The 20,389-nt window shown below is 39.0% G+C and overlaps 1 protein-coding gene across 1 annotated transcript in view; it reads left to right on the top strand.

The window, feature by feature from the left end:
- DHX57 (DExH-box helicase 57) overlaps positions 1 to 20,389 on the top strand; it is a 47,114-nt gene that overhangs the window by 1,985 nt on the left and 24,740 nt on the right. The window contains exons 2-12 of the mRNA XM_054728240.1: positions 144 to 349; positions 5,110 to 5,268; positions 6,276 to 6,461; positions 6,750 to 7,588; positions 9,387 to 9,565; positions 11,305 to 11,426; positions 12,364 to 12,559; positions 13,621 to 13,745; positions 15,933 to 16,066; positions 17,220 to 17,274; positions 19,219 to 19,424. Coding sequence (XP_054584215.1) covers positions 150 to 349; positions 5,110 to 5,268; positions 6,276 to 6,461; positions 6,750 to 7,588; positions 9,387 to 9,565; positions 11,305 to 11,426; positions 12,364 to 12,559; positions 13,621 to 13,745; positions 15,933 to 16,066; positions 17,220 to 17,274; positions 19,219 to 19,424 — 2,401 coding nt within the window. The 5' untranslated portion in view covers positions 144 to 149. The remainder of the gene's footprint in view (positions 1 to 143; positions 350 to 5,109; positions 5,269 to 6,275; positions 6,462 to 6,749; positions 7,589 to 9,386; positions 9,566 to 11,304; positions 11,427 to 12,363; positions 12,560 to 13,620; positions 13,746 to 15,932; positions 16,067 to 17,219; positions 17,275 to 19,218; positions 19,425 to 20,389) is intronic.

The following is a 20,389-nucleotide window of genomic DNA, read 5'->3' as shown; positions in this document are numbered from 1 at the left end:
AACAGCTCAAATAAATAAATAACAAAAATAAAAGCAGTGTTTCCGGATCTGCTTTAAAAAATAGGCTATATTCGTAACTTTGGAAACAAAGAATTATTATAATTGTCTGGTTTCATGAGGTCCGTGTTCCTTTTCTCTTGCAGGTGAAAATGAGTTCTTCAGTACGAAGAAAAGGCAAGCCAGGCAAAGGAAGCGGGAAAGGGTCTTCTAGAGGAGGAAGAGGAGGCAGGAGTAACGCCAGTAAATCTCATGGTGGTGGTGGCAGTGGTGGCAATAGAAAGGCCTCAAGTAGGACTTGGGATGATGGCGATGACTTTTGTATCTTCAGTGAATCAAGGTCCTCAGCCAGGTATGCTCTCTGAATGTTCAAATAAGGAAACAGTGTCAATTCCTACTCTCTGGGACAACAGTTGCTCAGAGAAGGGGGAAGAAAAGCCAAGTAATTCTGCTCAAGTTAATTCTTCCTCTTATTTTAAAACTTTGCAGTCCCCCTCTTTGTAATATAGACTGAAGGCATGATGGCAAATAACAGCTTTTTCTTTTTGGAAGTTCAAAATGTGAAGTTAGCTTGAACTTCCACTTGACGCTGTGAATTGAGTGTAATATCATTATTGTAACCAATGTTACAAGGAAAGTAAATATTGGAAATGGGGAAAGTAATAAAAATTATTTTAAGTACTAGAGGCCCAGTGCATGAAAATTCATGTCAGGGGGGGCGGTGGGTGTCCCTCAGCCCAGCCTGCCCCTCTCGCAGTCTGGGACCCCTCAGGGGATGTCCACCTGCTGGCTTAGGCCTGTTCCTCTGGGGGATCGGGCCTAAGCTGGCAGTTAGACATCCCTCTGGCAGCCCAGGAGCCCTCGGGAGATGTCCGACTAATGGTGGGGAGCTGGCCTAAGCCCTTAGTCCGACATCCTTAGCACTGCTGTGGAGGCAGGAGAGGCTCCCGCCACCACAGCTGCGCTGGCCAGCCATTAGCCGGCTTCTGGCTGAGTGGTGCTCCCCTTGTGGAAGCGCACTGACCACCAGGGGGCAGCTCCTACATTGAACATCTGCCTCCTGGTGGTCATTGCACATCATAGCAACCAGTCGTTCCTGGTTGTTCCACTGTTAGGGTCAATTTGCATTTTACCCTTTTCTTATATAGGATGTCTTAGGTTGTATAGTTTGAAGGTTCCAGTATGTGACCTGGTTGGACTCTGTCTTTCGAATTGATGAATGATCTCTTTTCCAACCAGATTGACCAAATCTTCACTGGTGCTTCACCTGATAACCAGTGATATATGGGCTTCTCTCATAGTCAATTTTTAAATAATGAATAAAGTCTGATAACTCTAATGAATATTTAATGAGAGTAAAGATGTATTACTGCATACTATGCAATATGTATGTAAAATTGTAATTGTCTCTCAAACTGCACTATGAGCTTTCTATGGGAATTCTTAGAGATGGAGATTTCTTTAAAGCTACAAACACACACACACACACACACACACACATATACATACATAGTTCTGAGAATAACTCTCAACTAAATATTATTAGAAGGAATATAGATGAGTGCTAGAGTTTAACTGTATCATACATGCTTTTAACTTAAATGAATTCAGCTAAATGCATTCAGGAAAAAAAGGAAAACAGCATTTAAGTAGTTTAAACTTGCCACTAAAGGAATCTGAGTCCCATAGTGAGCAAGAAATGGAGAAGAATCTGCTCTTCCCTCAGTCAGTCTCAGTTTGCAAGTGCTTCTTGGAGTTTAAGCCTCTGATGTGCTGAGTATATGATGTTAGGATTTAAAAAATATGTTTTTCACACATAGTGCCTAACACAACCAAATACTTCATCTGGTATTCAAATGGTCATTTTGGACATATTGAGAAATAATTTAGCCGTCTCAAACTTGACACCATTTTAAGGACTTTTCCAAAGTAATTTAAACTATATTTTCACCTTAGCTTCTGACTTAAGAGCCCAATTTCTGAGTTCAGTGCAGCGCCATTCTTTTTGAAAACATATCACAGGTTCTTGCAGTCTTAGATGTTCATTCAGGCAGCAAATATTGACTGAGTGCCTACTGTGCACCAGGTACTATTCAGGGACTAGAATTACAGCAATGAGTAAAATACTATCCTTGTCTTCATAGAAGATTTGAGGTATAAAGAGCATAAATAAATATGTACTGTTTCAGGTGGTACATGCTATGGAGAAAAATGAAGGATAGAGGTGATAGAAAATACCAAAATAGATTGCTGGTATTTTCTGTAGTTGCTATTTTATGTACAGTGATCAGAGAAAGTTTCTCTAATGTGTTATTTGAGCAGGGACAAGAAGGAAGTGAAGGAGTGAGCTGTGATACTAGCTGAGGGAAGAGCATTCAAGGCAGAGGGAACAGCAATTACAAAGTCCCTAAGCCAGGAGTATGCGTGGAAGGTTTAGAAAATGGCAGGAAAGCCAGTGGCTAGAGTGAATGGGTAAAAAGGAGAGTTATAGGCAGTTAGGTGTGAAAGGCTACACTTTTTAGGACTTTATGGGCCATTATAGGGACTTTTGCTTTTGCTTTGAGTAAGATGGGAAGTCATTGCAGGGTTTAAGGCAAGGGTGTGTGACATGAATCACTCTGATTAGAGTTGCTACTATTCAGTAGATGCCTTTATGTGAATTAGAAAATGGTGTCCTTGCCGAAACCGGTTTGGCTCAGTGGATAGAGCGTCGGTCTGCGGACTGAAAGGTCCCGGGTTCGATTCCAGTCAAGGGCATGTACCTTGGTTGCGGGCACATCCCCAGTAGGGGTTGTGCAGGAGGCAGCTGATCGATGTTTCTAACTGTCTATCCCTCTCTCTTCTCTCTGTAAAAAATCAGTAAGATATATTTAAAAAAAAAAAAGAAAAGAAAGAAAATGGTGTCCTTTCTTTGGGCACTTGTAGCCTCAGGGTGCATGATTTGGTGAGTACAGCATGGACTGGATTTTAACTCTTGCTTTTCCCTCCTCCCTCACCCATCTCCCACGCCTGCCAGGAGTCTTTGCACAGTGTACAGTCTGTGCAGTCACACTCAGTAGCCCTGAGTCAATATGGAGAATAGACTGCAGGGGGCTTGGGTTAGAACTCGGAAGACCGGTTGGGAGGTACTCTCCAAGTGGAGCTGTGTGCATATCTGTAGGGGCCGTGTTAAGAACTGGTGAATCTAGGTGTTTATCTTTGTAGGTTTAAAATTTTTCAAAACAAAATGTTACCGGGAGTTATGGATTTGAGGTAGCATTTCTTTTCTGAGGTTGCAACTAAGTAGTTAAAACCACATTCAACTCTACTTTCTCCTTTGCTTCCCCAGTGGTTCTTTTCAGAGTCTCCGTAATATGTTGCATTTAAATACAGAGAACGACCCGAAACCGGTTTGGCTCAGTGGATAGAGCGTCGGCCTGCGGACTGAAGGGTCCCAGGTTCGATTCCGGTCAAGGGCATGTACCTTGGTTGCGGGCACATCCCCAGTAGGGAGTGTGCAAGAGGCAGCTGATCGATGTTTCTCTCTGATCGATGTTTCTAACTCTCTATCCCTCTCTCTTCCTCTCTGTAAAAAATCAATAAAATATATTAAAAAAATAAATAAATATATACAGAGAACGTTTCTTCCACTTCCCTAGATTTGTGAAAATGTATAATGAAACATGCCCACCCCTCTAAAAAAAGAGAAGAAATTTAGTGAATAAAGTTAAACCTTAGAACTTACGATTTAAATATTAAAAAGAGTCCTTTAAAAAAATCTAAATTCCAACAATGAAAGATTGGTGAAATAAATTCTAGTACATCTATATCTATAAATAACCATTTAAAATTATGTTGTAGGAGATTTTTTTTTTAATTTAAATTCTTTATTGTTTAAAGCAGTGGTCAGCAAACTCATTAGTCAACAGAGCGGCAAACTGCGGCTCGTGAGCCGCAGTTTGCCAACCACTGGTTTAAAGTATTACATGAGTCTCCTTTTTCCCCCATTGACCTCTCCCCGGGCGCTCCCACCCCCCAGCACATGCCCTCACACCCTTACTGTCTGTGTCCATTGGTTATGCTCATATGCATGCATACAAGTCCTTTGGTTGACCTCTTACCCCCTCACCTCCCATCCACCCCCCTTCCCTCATAGGTTGGGCAGTCTGTTCGATGTTTCTATGTCTCTGGTTCTATTTTTGTTCATCAGTTTATGTTGTTCATTATATTCCACAAATGAGTGAGATCATGTGATATTTATCTTTCTCTGACTGGCTTATTTCACTTAGCATAATGTTCTCCAGTTCCATCCATGATGTTGCAAATGGTAAGAATTCCTTCTTTTTTATAGCAGCGTAGTATTCCATTGTGTAGATGTACCAGTTTTCTAATCCACTCATCTGCTGATGGGCACTTAGGCTGTTTCCAAATCTTAGCTATTGTAAATTGTGCTGCTATGAACATAGGGGTGCATATATCCTTTCTGATTGGTGTTTCTTGTAGGAGAATATTTAATTTTAGGGAAATGTCAGCTTAAATTTAATAGTGAAATAAAGCAAATTATAAAAAATTATATATGCTGTACAATTTTTAAAAGGTGTATATGAAAAAGATAATGTTAATTAGGGTAACCTCTGTTTTTTTGTTGTTGTTGTTCTTTACTTTTCTACAGTGAACATATATTTTTTTATAATCAGGAAATAATGATAATTTAGGTAAATATTTCAAAAGTAGGCCAAGTATTAACTCATGAGTATTGACAACTAAATGGAACTCTTTATTGCTTTCAGATTGGCTACCTAACATAGAATACAATGAACACTTTGTGTAGCATATTTCTTTCAAAAGTTCTCCAGTGCAGAGGGATTCATGATAGCATTGCTTTTCCAGAGGGTTCTTGAGTTAGTGAACCAGTTTTAATGATTAAGAATCTGATCCGTGTTTTTTCCAGCAGTTCCAGCCTAATGAAGTCTAGTAAGGATTGTAGGAAACAGAACCTCTTCCTATTCCATGTCATCTTTTGTAAGATACTTGACAATCTAGTTCATGTTACATATATGTAGGCACTCTCAGGGAAGTATAAAAATTCTGATTACAGGTAAATGTGTGATTTTGTTATTGTGTCCTTTGCAGACCTAGCAACAGCAACGCAAGAAAGGGAGACACACGCCCCAAATGGAAGCCCAAAGCCAAAGTGCCCTTACAGACTCTACATATGACTTCTGAGAATCAAGAGAAAGTGAAAGCTCTTCTCCGAGACCTGCAAGAACAAGATGCGGATGCTGGATCCGAGTAAGTTATTTTATTTGGATAAACTACTATAGTAAGGAAGATGTATTGGCATTTTCACATACAGTGAAGATCCTGTGTGTCCTTAGAATACTGTATCAATACTGATCCTGTTGTAAGTTGAAAGTGAACTAAGAGAAATGCAAGAGTAAAAGTATTCAGCAACAGTTTTAGAGTGATCTGTTTTTCAGTGTCTGTGAGCACTAGTACAGATTGCCATTTCTTCCCCCCTCCCTCCCAGGACAATGCTAATATGAATTCAATAATTGCCTTATTGACAACCTTCCAAATAAAACCTTGTCGTGAACAAGTAGAAGTATTGTTCTAGGAACAAATAATGAGTTGCTCCAATAAAGTCTTAAGATTTATACTACTCATGTCCATCTGCTTAAGAGAAACAACTTGTACTCTTTTGACTATTTGGCTTTTTTATTGCAGTAGTTAGTTTTTTCCACTTTCCAGAATTAATGAATGGTCAGTCATGAGCAGCTCAATTTCCATCCTATCTACAAATCTCATATCTATCTTAGATTTAAGGAAAGTGGTTATGCAGCAAAGCAAAAAATTAGAGGTGATTTTTATGAATGATAAGAAAAAAAGAGAGGATAGCCAAGACATATAGTAAAGAATACAGGCTCTGGGGTTAGACTGACTTGGTTAAAAGCCTCTAGTTGCTCTTAACTGTATAACCTTTGGTAGTTACTAATCCTTTCTAAGTTTTAGTTGATCATCTGAAAATGGAGATTCTATTAGTATCTCGTTGGGTTATTGGGAAGATTTTAAAAGAGGTAGTACATAAACATAGTATCTGGCATTCAATAAATGCCTGATAAATGTTAATTGCCAAGATATAAATTAATAGGTGAATAAAAGATTAAATCAATGACTGAATAGTGGTCAGAATCCTATGTCCTTTGGCTTTCTAAATTAAATGCTTAGACTCTTGCTAAGTTTTTCTTTGAAGTAAGTAGAAATTAATATGTAATATATGCAAATGTTACCTTTTCCAGAAGAAGCATCTCTGGGGAGGAGGAAGATGATGAGCCTGACTGTGATGATGCACAGTACTGGTTAGCTGGGCAAGAAGCTTCCCTTGTTCCCGACTCTGATCCTTTGGATTATGCTGGCTCAGGCCCAGTGGAGCCTCATAATCCAGAACTTACAGTCTCAACAGTTGCAGTGCAAAAACTTTCCAGGTGATTGCTTTCAACGTTCATACGAGTTGGGAGAGAATTCAGGGAAATAGAAGGCATATCGTAAACCCAACTACCCTCCCCCGCTTTGAGTGTTTTCCTATTGAATGCGTTCCAGAAGTGCTGATATGTCGAACATTCTCTCTTTTAGGTTAGAGAGATTAAGGAGGAATTAGTATTATCAGGACTCTTTCAAAATACAAACCCTGCATAGATGTAGCTGTAATTTCACACAAGTGTATTTAAATGATTTCTTATTACTCCTTTTTTGTCATGTTTCACACTTGGCAGGTATGGTTTCAACACTGAACGCTGTCAGGCAGCCCTGAGGGTTTGTGACGGAGATGTGGGGGCATCACTAGAATATCTACTCATCCAGTGTTTCTCCGAGACATTTGGAGAGAGGATGAAAATCTCTGAGGCAGTTGCACATATGAGTGAGGATGAGTGTGTGGAACCGCGACAGGAAGAGGCATTTGCTCTCAAGTCAATCTGTGGAGAAAAATTTGTGGAAAGAATACAGAACAGAGTTTGGACCATTGGATTAGGACTGGAGTATTTGACAAGTAAATTCCGCAAATCCAAGCAAAAGGAAAGTACCAAAAATATACAGGAGACTTCACTTGATATCTGTAAATTTTACCTCAAAGGAAACTGTAAATTTGGATCAAAATGCAAATTCAAACATGAAGTGCCCCCAAATCAAATTGTTGGAAGAGTAGAAAGAAGTGTAGATGATTCTCATCTTAATGCTAATGAAGATGAATCTTTTTTATATGAACTTGAAATTCGATTTTCTAAAGACCACAAATACCCCTACGAAGCTCCCCTGGTGGCATTTTATTCCACCAATGAGAATCTACCTCTGGCTTGTCGTTTACATATTTCTGAGTTCCTTTATGGCAAGGCCTTGACTTTTGCAAAAACTTCAGAACCTGTTGTATATTCTTTGATTACCCTTTTAGAGGAAGAATCAGAAATAGTCAATCTACTAACAAATACCCATCACAAGTACAGTGATCCTCCAGTGAACTTGCTGCCAGTATCCTCTGGGATCAGAATAAATAATCCTTTCTGTCGTAAACCAGTGATTCCAAATAATTCTTTTGTTTCAAGTCGAATTCCAGAAGGTATGTAAGGCATTAATCATGTGGAGTGCATTTTGGGGTGGGGGGCAAGGGCATTCAGAATGATGAACTAAAGAAGTCAGAGGTTCTGAGGGATAGTCTAGATCTCCCAGGGATCTTAGGCAAGTCATTCTCCTCAGCCAAGGGCAAAAAGGAATGAGAATCCCCTGAACTAGGGCCTGACTATAATTGGAAGGCCCAATTTTGTCACTGGGATTAGGCTCCCTGAATTGAAAGTTTGAAGTGATTTGTAAGTTTAGCAGTTGAGGGTGGGAAGAAACTTATAGCATCTTCCCAGCAAACCTGTTTTATTTAATTCATTTGGTTTTACTTGTTTATTTCTGGTACTTTATGTGGCATTACTTTCGAATGAGTTTTTAGAGATAGTTTTCTTTCTATACTACTATTCCTATCCTCTTGATCTTAGTACACTAGACCAGTGGTCGGTAAACTCATTAGTCAACAGAGCCAAATATCAACAGTATGATTGAAATTTCTTTTGAGAGCCAAATTTTTTAAACTTAAACTTCTTCTAACGCCACTTCTTCAAAATAGACTCGCCCAAGCCGTGGTATTTTGTGGAAGAGCCACACTCAAGGGACCAAAGAGCCGCATGTGGCTCGCGAGCCGCAGTTTACCGACCACGGCACTAGCTCACCAAAATTCATTGGAGTAGGGCTATCTTCATGAATCCCTAAATCCTCAGATAAAGAAATGTTTGCACGGGCTTCTGGCTTTATCCAGATCCAGGTTTGCTATACAATTCTTATACTACACGTAAATCCCTCTAGTTCATGAAAGAATTATCTCTTATTTGTTGCTATCTTTCTTTCAGAGGAATAAGTTTTCATTGTTTCACAAGAGTCAATAAGTAGAGAACAGTGAAGCGTTATGGGTGCCGAACAGTTGTCTGGGTTTCCTCACTCGACACTTGACTCACTCCCAAATGTCAGCTTCTAGCACTGGGATTCAAATGCATTTCTCAAGAAATGACAGATTGTGGGTTGTGGACTTTTTAGAAATTATGGCTTTATTGAGATGTAATTTACATACCATAAAATTCACCCGTTTGAAGTTTACAATTAAATGGTTTTTAATATGTTCACAGAGTTGTGCAACCATAAACAGTCTAATTCCAGGACATTTTCCTCACCCCAAAAAAGAAACCCCATACCTATTATTAGTCACTCCTCTTTTCCCCCAACCCCTGATGACCAAGAACCTATATTCTTTCTCTATGGATTTGCCTATTCTTGGCGCTTCATAGAAATGAAATCATACAGCATGTGGCTTTTTGTGTCTGGCTTCTTTCACTTAACATAATGTTTTCAAGGTTCATTCATGTTGTAGCATGTATCAGTACTTCATTCCTTTTATTGCTGAATAATAGGCCATTATGTGAACATACCACATTTTTTTAATCGATTCATCATTTGATAGGTTGTTTGTGTCACGGAATTTTAGGTGCATTTGCCAGTAGTTTAAACTTTCAGTTAATTCCTTGAATGTAAAGAGTCTACTGGATTAACATTTAGCCATGCCAAGATTTTCTCTTGTTTTTAACTTAATTTTGTTTCTAACAGTAGCCACTTATACTTGAGTAAAGTTTGTTTGAAGGTGCATTTTAAGTTCTTTAGCAGTAGAAGTAGTAGTATTGAAATGAATGAACCTGCTTTATTCAAGCTTTAACTTTTCCTCTTATTTTATGGTTTTGTTGTTGTTACTTTGTTAGACGATGACGTTCCCCCTTTGATAAAAAAAGGGCTCCATATCGAAAATGTTTCCTTTTGTCCCCTTCAAGTTGAAAAAGAATCAGAACCTGAGGAGGAGACAGATGAGGATGAAGGCCCTGCACCAGTGGTAGTGGAGAATGAAAGCTATGTGAACCTTAAGAAAAAGATTTCCAAAAGATATGACTGGCAGGCAAAATCAGTGCATGCTGAAAATGCTAAAATCTGCAAGCAGTTCCAAATAAAACAGGTAGGGTGTTCTGAGAGAATGGCTAGCATTGAGTGGTCAATTTCTACATGCCACAGCAAACTTGGGCACAAAATCTAGATAGTTTTGGAAAGTCCAATGGCTGGTGAAAATGAAATACACACCAATATGCCAGGTATTCTCAGAATCATGTGGCTCTGGTACTATGACAGACAAACTGATGAGTGGAAGGAAAATTAATTCTGTACTGTGATTTACAAAAGGAAAAGGAAACAGGTAAGGGGGAACTTTTACGCATTTCAAAGGCTCACAGAATAAATAACTTGCCCTAAGTCACACAAATAGCTAGTAAGTGGCAACATAGAGGTTCAAGCTAATTCTGTTTCCAAAACCTGTGTTGTTTTTACCCCATTCACATGAAGATTATTTTAAAAGAACCTGCCAGTGAACTGTGAAGGCAGAGTTGGATGTGGGACAAAGGGAAGTGGCTTAGCCAATTTGGGGATTGGATTAGAGATGCTGTGCAAAGGCCCTTCCAGTCCAAAAGTTCTGTGATTCTGATTTTGACACAGTATAAAACTATCCCATATATAGTACGACTAGAGGCCTGGTGCACAAAATTCATGCACTTGCCGGGGGTGGGGGGTCCCTCAGCCCAGCCTGTGCCCTCTCGCAGCCCAGGAGCCCTTGGGGGATGTCCGACTGACAGCTTAGGCCTGCTCTCTGCAAGGAGTGGGTGTAAGCTGGCAGTCGAACATCCTTAGTGCTGCCACAGAGGCGGGAGAGGCTCCCGCCACTGCTGCTGCACTCACCAGCCATGAGCCGGCTTCTGGCTGAGCAGCGCTCCCCCTATGAGAGTGCACTGACCACCAGGGGGCAGCTCCTGTGTTGAGCATCTGCCCCCTGGTGGTCAGTGCGTGTTATAGCAACCAGTCATCCTGCTGTTCGGTCAATTTGCATATTAGCCTTTTATTATATAGGATACCCATAGAATGTCAAAATGAGTAGAAAATCACACCTTAGGATAGAAACAAAAAAGTAGCATGTTCAATTGGTCAGTGTGTTTAGAAATGATAAGTTTATGTGATAAAATTATATGCAGAAAATGATATGTTGGTATAAATTTCTTACATTATTCAAAAACACATCCAGTTTTAATGTGTAGTACCGTGTAGCATTGGCCATTAGATGTCAGGCTGAGTTGCATAAATGTGATGATTGGCCAAAAAGAACCCTTTAATCAGTACTCTTACTATTACTGATTTTGGTAGAAATCTGATATTGTGTAGAACTGTGCTGTCCAGTATGGAAGCTTCTAGTCATGTGTGGCTATTTAAATTTAAATTCACTAAAATAAAATAAAAAATTCAGTTCCTCAGTAGCACTGGCCACAGTAAAGTGTTCAGTAGCCACATGTAGCCCAAGGTTACTATACCAGACAACGTAAATAGAGAACATTTCCATCACACCATAAAGTTCTGTTGGACAGTGCTGGTGTAAAAACTCCTGCTAGGAAGAATTGGATCAGTACTCAGCAAGGGGGGTTTATTTCTCTTCTAAGGTCTTTCAGTTTATTCCAATGAGAAAACCACAGATTCCACAGCTTACTCTGGCTGATTCTCTGAGCAGCCTTCTGACTAAAGTCATCAGTATCCAACCCCAACAAATTTGCAGTTTCTTTCTCTGAAAAATTGTTAAAGAGCAGAAAGGGTGGGCCCATTCAGAGCTTTATGAGAGGTGATTCAAAGTAACCCAACTGATACCTTATCTTATTTTATTAGACCTCCAGACAGTTCCAGTCAATTCTGCAAGAAAGACAATCACTGCCTGCTTGGGAAGAAAGAGAAACCATTCTTAAATTGTTGAGCAAGCACCAAGTACTTGTTATAAGTGGTATGACTGGGTAAGAATACAGTTTATTTGTAATGCAGCTTTCATCTGTAAATATACTATTACCCTGTTTACCATAGCCAGCTCTATTTTTGAAAAGCCAGTAGTTGGTGTTATTTGCTCTCTTTCCTGTCAAATAATATTTCATAGGAATTAATACTACAGCATCTGTAGCCAGCAGAGCCAAATTACACAAAACAAACATAAAACTCAGAAATACATCTAGGAATTTGTAGACATCATACACCTCTTCGGTGAGATAATTTTAAGGCAAAAGGTTTAGCTGAATGCTTTTAACAAGGCCCATTTTAAAAGGTAAAGAATAGCTCCAGAAAACTTATCTTCTAAATTTATTCTGCTTTCCTTAGAGCTTTATTTGTTCTTTTAAGAACAACTTAGGGCACATTATTTTCCCTTTTTCACACTCTTTATATGTTATCAAAACCTATTTAGCAGGGACAAGTCACAGGCATAATTTATCTATTCAAGGGTTCTCAATTTAATCATTACATTTGTGCCCAGACTCACTGATATAGTAGTAACTATGTATTTTGTAGTTCTTATCTTTTTAACCTCAGTTCACTTGCAGCTAAGTCAATACACATCAAAGGGAAAAATATAAAGTATTCTAATCTTAAGACAAGACTCCTGTTTCTTTAGGAGTCATATGTAGAGTTCATGGTCCTAGAGGCATTTATAGACCTTAGTAATGTCTCTTCAGTAGTCCCAATTTTACATGATACTAAACTATTCTTTGGTTGCCCTGTTAGTGAGTGCAAATTTCTAGGAGTTATCAGTTATAGGTAATAAGTCAGTATAGGTTTAGAAGATAGATGAGCCTGAACTACTTTTATTCTACTTAGCTTTCTGTATTTTCACATATGACTGCTTCTTTGGTTAACTGGCACTTGTAAGCTCTCATTTTAGAACTTACTTGTTTTGACGTACAGATGTGGGAAAACCACACAGATTCCTCAGTTTATACTGGATGATTCTCTGAACGGACCACCGGAGAAGGTGGCTAACATCATCTGCACCCAACCCCGGCGAATCTCTGCCATCTCTGTCGCTGAGCGTGTTGCTAAAGAGCGAGCAGAAAGGGTGGGTCTGACCGTGGGATACCAGATCCGCTTGGAGAGTGTCAAGGTTTGTATGTTCTGCTTATTTCTTGATAACAGAAATTTAGTTTTCAAGTATAAAGGATTCTTGGTGTTTGGAAATTAATGGGAAATTTGGGATATACTTCAGAAGTCCTTTTGGAAATGTTTTGGTATAAAAACTCTTATTTGGGTATACTTAACTTCCTCTATAAAGATGTTTTATTGTTATTTTAAAATATATCTTTATTGATTTCAGAGAAGAAGGGAGGGGGAGAGAGAGAGAGAGAAACATCAATGATGAGAGAGAATCATTGATTGGCTGCCTCCTGTACACCCCACACTCGGGATTGAGCCTGAAACCCAGGCATGTACCCTCATTGGGAATCAAACTAAGACCTTCTGGTTCATAGCTCAATGCTCAACCACTGAGCCACGCTGGCAGGGCAAAGACCTTTTATTCTTTATTGGCAGAAATTATCTAGTAAGTGCTGTTTTATTCTCAAACCAGGGAATTAATCCATTTATTGAATAAGGAATGGACAAATTCAGAATTTATTTTATCACTCACTGTTGTTTTTATGTTTAATATTTTCTGAATGCTTTTTATGAGTCCTAAACTTAAACTATTTTGTTGTTGTTGTTAATCCTCACCCGAGGATATTTTTCCATTGATTTTTAGAGTGGAAGAAATATCGATGTGAGAGAAACACATCAATTGGTTGCCTCCTGCACAAGCCCTGACCAGGGCCCAGGCCAGGGAGGAGCCTGCAACTGAGGTACATGCCCTTGACCAGAATCGAACCCAGGCCCCTTTAGTCCACAGGCTGACACTCTATCCACTGAGCCAAACTGGCTAGGGCTCCCATTGATTTTTTTTTAACCACTGAGCCACACCAGCCAGAGCCTAAAGTTAAAATTTTGATATGAAGTAGAAAAGTTCTTATTGTCACCAGCAAGAAACTGCACTTAGTATGTTTTCATATTAAATGGAATTGCTATTGTTTTCAATATTTTTTCATCTCTATCCATTCACAATGTCTTTGCCAGTTAAAGTGTTTCCTTTTTAAAAAATTTCATGAATGCTTTCTCTGCCCTTTTGCATGCTAGTCCTCAGCCACCAGACTATTATATTGCACCACAGGAGTGCTGCTGAGGAGGCTCGAAGGAGACACAGCTCTACAAGGAATCACCCATATCATTGTTGATGAAGTCCATGAGAGGACAGAAGAAAGGTAAATAAAGGCTTTCCAAATGAATACCCACACACAATATATGAAGACATGGCTGAAAGAATTTTATTCTGCTTCCAATTCAGTTTCTCAGCATGAGTAAAGGTAACTTGTCAAGAGAAGGCCTAAGTCATAGAACAGGAACTGCTTTTCTGGCCCCAGGGTCTATAATACTAAAAATGCTGGGAGAGCATATGTTCATCACTAAAAGAGTCACCCTGTTGTCCTGGCCGGTATGGCTCAGTTGGTTGGCCGCTGTCCCATGCACCGAAAGATTGCCAGTTCAATTTTCAGTCAGGGCACATGCCCGGGTTGTGGGCTCGATCCCTAGTCAGGGCGTGTGCAGGAGGCATCTGACCAATGTTCAGGTTAATGTTTCTATCTCTCTCTCTCTCTTTCTCTCTCTCTCTCTCTCTCTCTCTCTCTCTCTCTCTCTCTCTCTCTCTCTCTCTCTCTCCCTCTCCCCCTTCCTCTTTCTCTAAAAAATCAATTAAAAATTAGAAAGGAAAAAAAAGAATCATCCTGTTACATGGACATCTATAATAATAAAAGCATAATATGCTAATTAGACTGGATGATCTTCCAGACAAAGCTGGGGGCTGCAAGGGAAGCCCAGGTCCCGGGTGCCAGAGGGAAGCTGGTGCCAGCAGCCTGGGAAAGGAAGGCCTACTCTTGCACGAATTTCGTGCATTGGGCCTCTAGTTATGTAATAAGCGATAACTTAACACCCTCCTGGTGTCATGCTGAGCTGAGGACTGTACTTAGCAGAAATAACAAATGTAAAGCATGCATCAACTGATGGACTTCGTTAGGTCAGTCATTCTGTCCTGACTTCCATGTAGATATTACAGTGAACAAATGTATGTGGCTCTCCTTAATCTCTTATGGTCTGGTAGGAAAATCAAATAATGAACAAGCAAACAAACAAATAAATAATTACAAATTGGAATAAGTACTATGAAGGAATAAACAGGAAGCTGTGTTTGGGAACAGACCAAGAAGATAGCCAGATATCATATGTCTGAAGAGACGACATTGAAATTAAAGTATGAGAAGGAATCCTATGTGACAAATGGGGGCAAGGCCAGCATTTGCAAAGATTTCAGTGGGATGGGTTTCAGTGGAGTCCAGAAACTGGCGGAAAACCAGTGCAGCTGGTGTGTAGCGGATAAGAGGGGAAGTAGCAGGAAGTGAGTGGTGGGGTACAGAGCATGTCACGTAGGGCCTTGTTAGTGAGGACATCAGTGGCATTGAAGGGTTATGAGCAGAAGGTAGCACAATCGGATTTACATTTGAACAGAATTATTGGTCTGTTGTATTGAGAATAGATTTCAAGGGGCAACGGCTGGAACAGGGAGAACAGTTAGGATATTGCTGTTCTACAGTAAATACTGTTCTACAACTTGAGCTTTATTTACTAACACTGCCGTATAGATGCTGTCATGTCAGTATCTAGAACTGTACCTTATTCCTTTTATCTGTCACAGGCTATTCTACCGAACAGATGATATTGTTATAATTAACTGTTTCTTGGTTGGTGGACATTCAGGTAGTTTCCATTGTTTTACTACTATAAGGAATGCCATAATGAACATCTTTGTATATGCATGCCTCTTTATGTACATGCAGATATCAAGAAATAGAATTATCAAATGCAATGATAAATCCTACTGGTATTCTAATTGGTACTACACTGAATTTAGTTTATTTGGCAGGAAATTGATATATTTTTATTTGTTTGTTTGTTAATCCTCACCAGAGGATATTTTTCCTATTGATTTTTTTTCTTTCTTTCTTTTTTTTTTTTTTTTTTAGAGAGTGGAAGGGAGAAGGAGAGACAGAGAGAAAAACATCAATATGAGAGGGACACATCAACTGGTTGCCTCCTGCACGCGCCCCAACCAGGGCTAGGGATCGAACCTGCAACTGAGGTACATGCCCTTGACCAGGAATTGAACCTGAGACCCTTCGGTCCAGAGGCTGATGCTCTAAACATTGAGCAAATCCGCTAGGACTGATACCTTTTTGATATTAAGTCTTCACAACTGGGAACATGACACATCTTTGTATAAACGTTATAATTGTTTTCACAGAGATCTTAAACATTCCTTGCTCAAAATATATCAAAAGTTATTAATTTTCATTAATTGACTTTGTTTGATCCTCAGGTGTTTCTTTTATTTCTTCTAGTGACTTCTTGCTGCTAGTTTTGAAAGACATTGTGTCGCAGAGACCAACGCTCCAAGTTATTCTGATGAGTGCAACTTTAAATGCTGAGCTCTTTTCAGAATATTTCAGTTCCTGCCCAGTTCTTACTATACCAGGTGACTAAAATACATCATTAAATATATATTCTTTTAATAAGCAAATGAAATTATTTTAAAGCTAAATTGAGACATAATTTCATAGGTATTTATTCCTCTTTCTAGAGAAGAAGTGATTAGTTTGTAACAAATAAAATTATAACCATGTAATGAAATTAATAAAGAGGCTACATTATGTTCATTTTCTGGGAGATTTTAATTTTATATGTGCTGTTTTGAAAAGTTCAGGTTATTAGTGTTTCTAGCATTTCATTGTGTTTAATCTAAACATGTGAATTTATAATGGTATTCTGTCAGAAAGGAGGAAGTTGTATCTGTGAAGCGCATATTAGTTCATTGCTGGGTTCTGCTAAATTTCTAGATCTTGGCCCATTCTGAGAGAAAGTGAAGTTGGGTAGCTTGTGTCTTCTTTTGGTGCTTTCATAGTTTCATTGTGGATTAATTTATCACCTGAGACTCCTGTCTATCCTTCTGCAGTTGATTGCAAAGGAACAATTGGGAAGCACTGATTAATGAGTAATATAGTCCTGTTTATTCTAATTATAGAGAATTTTGACAGTAGATTTAAAGAAGAAAATATACAGGGGCCAATGGGAGAGAAAGGGGACATATGTAATATTTTCAGCAATAAAGAATTACTTAAAAAAATAAAATAAACACTGGCTTTATAATCATTAAAAAAATAAAGGAGAAATTATATGCTTGATCTAGAGTACAGTTGTTAAATCTGTAAAGGTCCCCTGTGGGGGAGCAGGGGAGGATAGGAAAAGCGTAACAAATGGGTTTTTTTTTAAAGGCAAAAGGTTTTATTAGCAAATAATCATCTTTTCACCTATATACTTCTTTTTTTCTTCTTCACAAAACTGGAATCTTAACCCTTCCAATTTCTATCATCAAAAGTTATTTTTGCCTGGGGGCAGGGTGGAGGGATCAAGGGGGTGGGGACATCTTTGAACAATAAAGATAAATTTAAAAAATAATTAAGAAATAAGAACTTTTTTAAAATTTTTTTGTACTTTTAAGATCACAAACAAATAGTACCGTATTGTGCTAAGCTTTGTTTTAAGAGAATTTTGCATATATAAACTATTTCAGGATAGCTCAACAGGTATTCTGAGGCTTTACTATTTTATAGTCTATTTTGTTTTTCAAGGTCGTACCTTTCCTGTTGATCAGTTTTTTCTGGAAGATGCAATTGCTGTGACAAGGTAAGGAAGACATTAATTAAGATTTGGTGAAAGTCTGCCCTGGCTGGTTTGGCTCAGTGGATACAGCGTCAGCCTGCGGACCGAGGGGTCCTGGGTTTGATTCCGGTCAAGGGCACATGCCTGGGTTGCGGGTGCGATCCCCAGTCGGGGGTGTGCAGGAGGCAGCCCATCAATGATTCTCTCACATCGTTGATGTTTCTCTCTCTCTCTCCCTGTCCCTTCCTCTCTGAAATCAATAAAAATATATATTTAAAAAAAAAAAAAGATTTGGTGAAAGTCTGAAAACAAAGTTATTATTTTACCTCAGAGTATCGAGATACTAATAAATGTGTTCAGATTTCCTTCTAATATTTCTATTTGAGGATTTTGTTTTTCCCTTTCTTTCAGCAAATATTTATTATACAAATTATTTGCAATTTGAAGGTAGTGTATTAAGAGTAATGACTCTTGAGCCCTAATGCAGACTATGGATTTTAGGTGATCATGATGTGTCCATGTAGATTCATCAGTTGTAACAAATGTATACTCTGGTGGGGGATGTTAACAGTGGGGGAGGCTGTGCATGTTTTGGGGAGACAGGGTATATGGGAAATCTCTGTGCCTTCTGCTCAATATTGCTCTGAACCTAAAACTGCTCTAAAAAAATATTGTTTTTAAAAATGATGAAGGACTTGCCCTAACCGGTTTGGCTCAGTGGATAGAGCGTCGCCTTCGGACTCCAGGGTCCCAAGTTTGATTCCGGTCAAGGGCATATACCTTGGTTGTGGGCACATCCCCAGGAGGGGGTGTGCAGAAGGCAGCTGATCGATGTTTTTCTCTCATTAATGTTTCTAACTCTCTCTCCCTCTCCCTTCCTCTTTGTAATAATTCAATAGAATATATTTTTTAAAAAATGATGAAGGACCAAAATGTATGGAGAATGTAACATACAGACAGTCAGTATTTAAATCCCTCTACTTACTAACTATAACATTAGTGAGTAGCTTAATCTCTCTATAATTCAGTTTAATTATATATAAAATGGGTGTGTTAATGGTAGCTGCTTCACAGGGTTGTAATGAAGATTAATGAATTAATACTTGGAGTTAATAGTTGCAAAGTGCTTAGACTGTGCCTGGTAGGTACATAGCAAGTGCTTTGTAAATGTTAGCTGTTATCATCATCGTTCTACCCTCAAGAAGTTGCAGTATAGTTTGAGTATTTAGATGTCCATATAATGTTAGCGCTGGGTGGAAAATGGTAATGTCCATTGGGCACAGACTTCTCTCCTTTGTAAGCCCTGCATCCTCTTCCTACTCTTTAACCCTGAAGATTCCCCAGGGCTTTATCCTGGCACTGTGTCTTCTCACTATTAAACTCTTCCTCAGCTCTCTTAGACTTGTGTGATTCCAGTTGTCACCTGTATGCCAGGAACTCCCTGATCAGTATCTTTATTCCCAATGCCTGAGCTCCAGAATAAAAACACCCTGATGTCTGGCACCTTACACTCAGAATTTTTCTCCTTCTCCCTGCTCCTTTCCTTCCTAATAAATCCCCCTCCTAATTCTCTATTTATTTCATGGACCATATTTTCAAACCAAAAAACTGGCTCTCAAACCTTAGTGTGCAGTAAGCATACTTAAAAACTGTTGTTTTGGGGGCCCTATTCCACTTCTATTGAATGTGAATCTCTGGGCAAAGCATCTTTCAACTAGTTTACCTGCCATTGTTCTCTCACTTTTTCAAATTCACTGCCTCCAGAATTATCTTCAAATAGAGCCAAGCGCATTCCAGTGTGTTCCCCACCAGAAATAGGGCAGAGCCAGCAGAATCCTGGACTGGTGGGAAAATGGCACAACAATTAGAAGCAGCAGCATTCTGCTGAACGAGCGCATGAAACCGGTGAATGTTTCCTTCACCAGCAGACCCACATACACAGACACATTCCTTTGTCTTCTCCTTCAGGTACGTGTTACCGGATGGGAGTCCGTATATGCGCTCCATGAAGCAGATGTCCAAGGAGAAGCTTAAAGCAAGGCGCAGCAGAACGGCCTTTGAGGAAGTAGAGGAAGACCTGAGGCTTTCCCTTCACCTCCAGGATCAGGATTCTGTCAGAGATGCAGTGCCAGATCAGCAGTTGGATTTTAAGCAGCTCCTGGCCCGCTATAAAGGTACCGTGCTTCCTGGGGGGATGGGACACTTGTGCCAAAGAGAGCTACGGTTGGCCCTTGAAAAACACCAGTGTGAACTATGCGAGGCCACTTACATACATGTCTTTTAAATAAATGCGATAAATGTATTTTTTCTCTTCATTATGATTTTCTGAATAACATTTTCTTTCCTCTAACTTACTTTATTGTGAGAATACAGTATATAATACATATAACATACAAAATATGTATTATCAGCTGTTTACGTTATCAGGTAGGCTTCTGGTCAACAGTTGGCTATTAGTAGGTAAGTCCTAGGGGAGTCAACAGTTGCATGGATTTTCGACTGCACAGGGGGGTTGGCCCTCCTAATCCCCATGTTGTTCAAGGGTCAGCTGTAGTTTTATTCCCGCACCATGATCCTGAAGGAGAAAGATGGGGCTCTTGTTTTACAGTTACATTGTCTTTAATTCATCAGAACAACCTTAAACTTAGAAAAAGAGCAGTTGCAATGCATATTAGATTATAATTATTATACTTACCAGTGGGCTTTTTCTAATTTTAAAAGAAATGTGTTCATTATAGGAAAATTGTGAGGTAGTAAAATATAAATTCTTGAGTATTTTGTAATTTTTTATTTTGATATGATTTCAAATTCAAAATTAAAGTTTGTAAGACTATACAATGAACTCATATATCCTTTACCCCATTTCATCAATTATTATTATTTTGCTTCATTTGTTTTATCATTGTTCTATGTACATATTTTTTCCCTGAACCTTTTGAGACTAAGTTGCAGATATGATGCTGCTTAACCTCTAGTATTTCAGTATGTATTTCCTAAGAATAAAGACGTTCTCTTACATAAGCATAGGACATACTCAAAATGAAGGCATTTAACTGATACTAATATTTAATCCACAGTCCATATTCTAATTTGGCCAAATATCTCAATAGTGTCCTTTATTGTTATTTTTTCCTGGTTC

Source organism: Eptesicus fuscus, chromosome 16 (genome assembly GCF_027574615.1).
Source record: "Eptesicus fuscus isolate TK198812 chromosome 16, DD_ASM_mEF_20220401, whole genome shotgun sequence".
Taxonomy (NCBI): Eukaryota; Metazoa; Chordata; class Mammalia; order Chiroptera; family Vespertilionidae; genus Eptesicus; species Eptesicus fuscus.
Note: the sequence above shows the minus strand (reverse complement) of the source record. Positions and strands in the feature narration are given on the sequence as shown.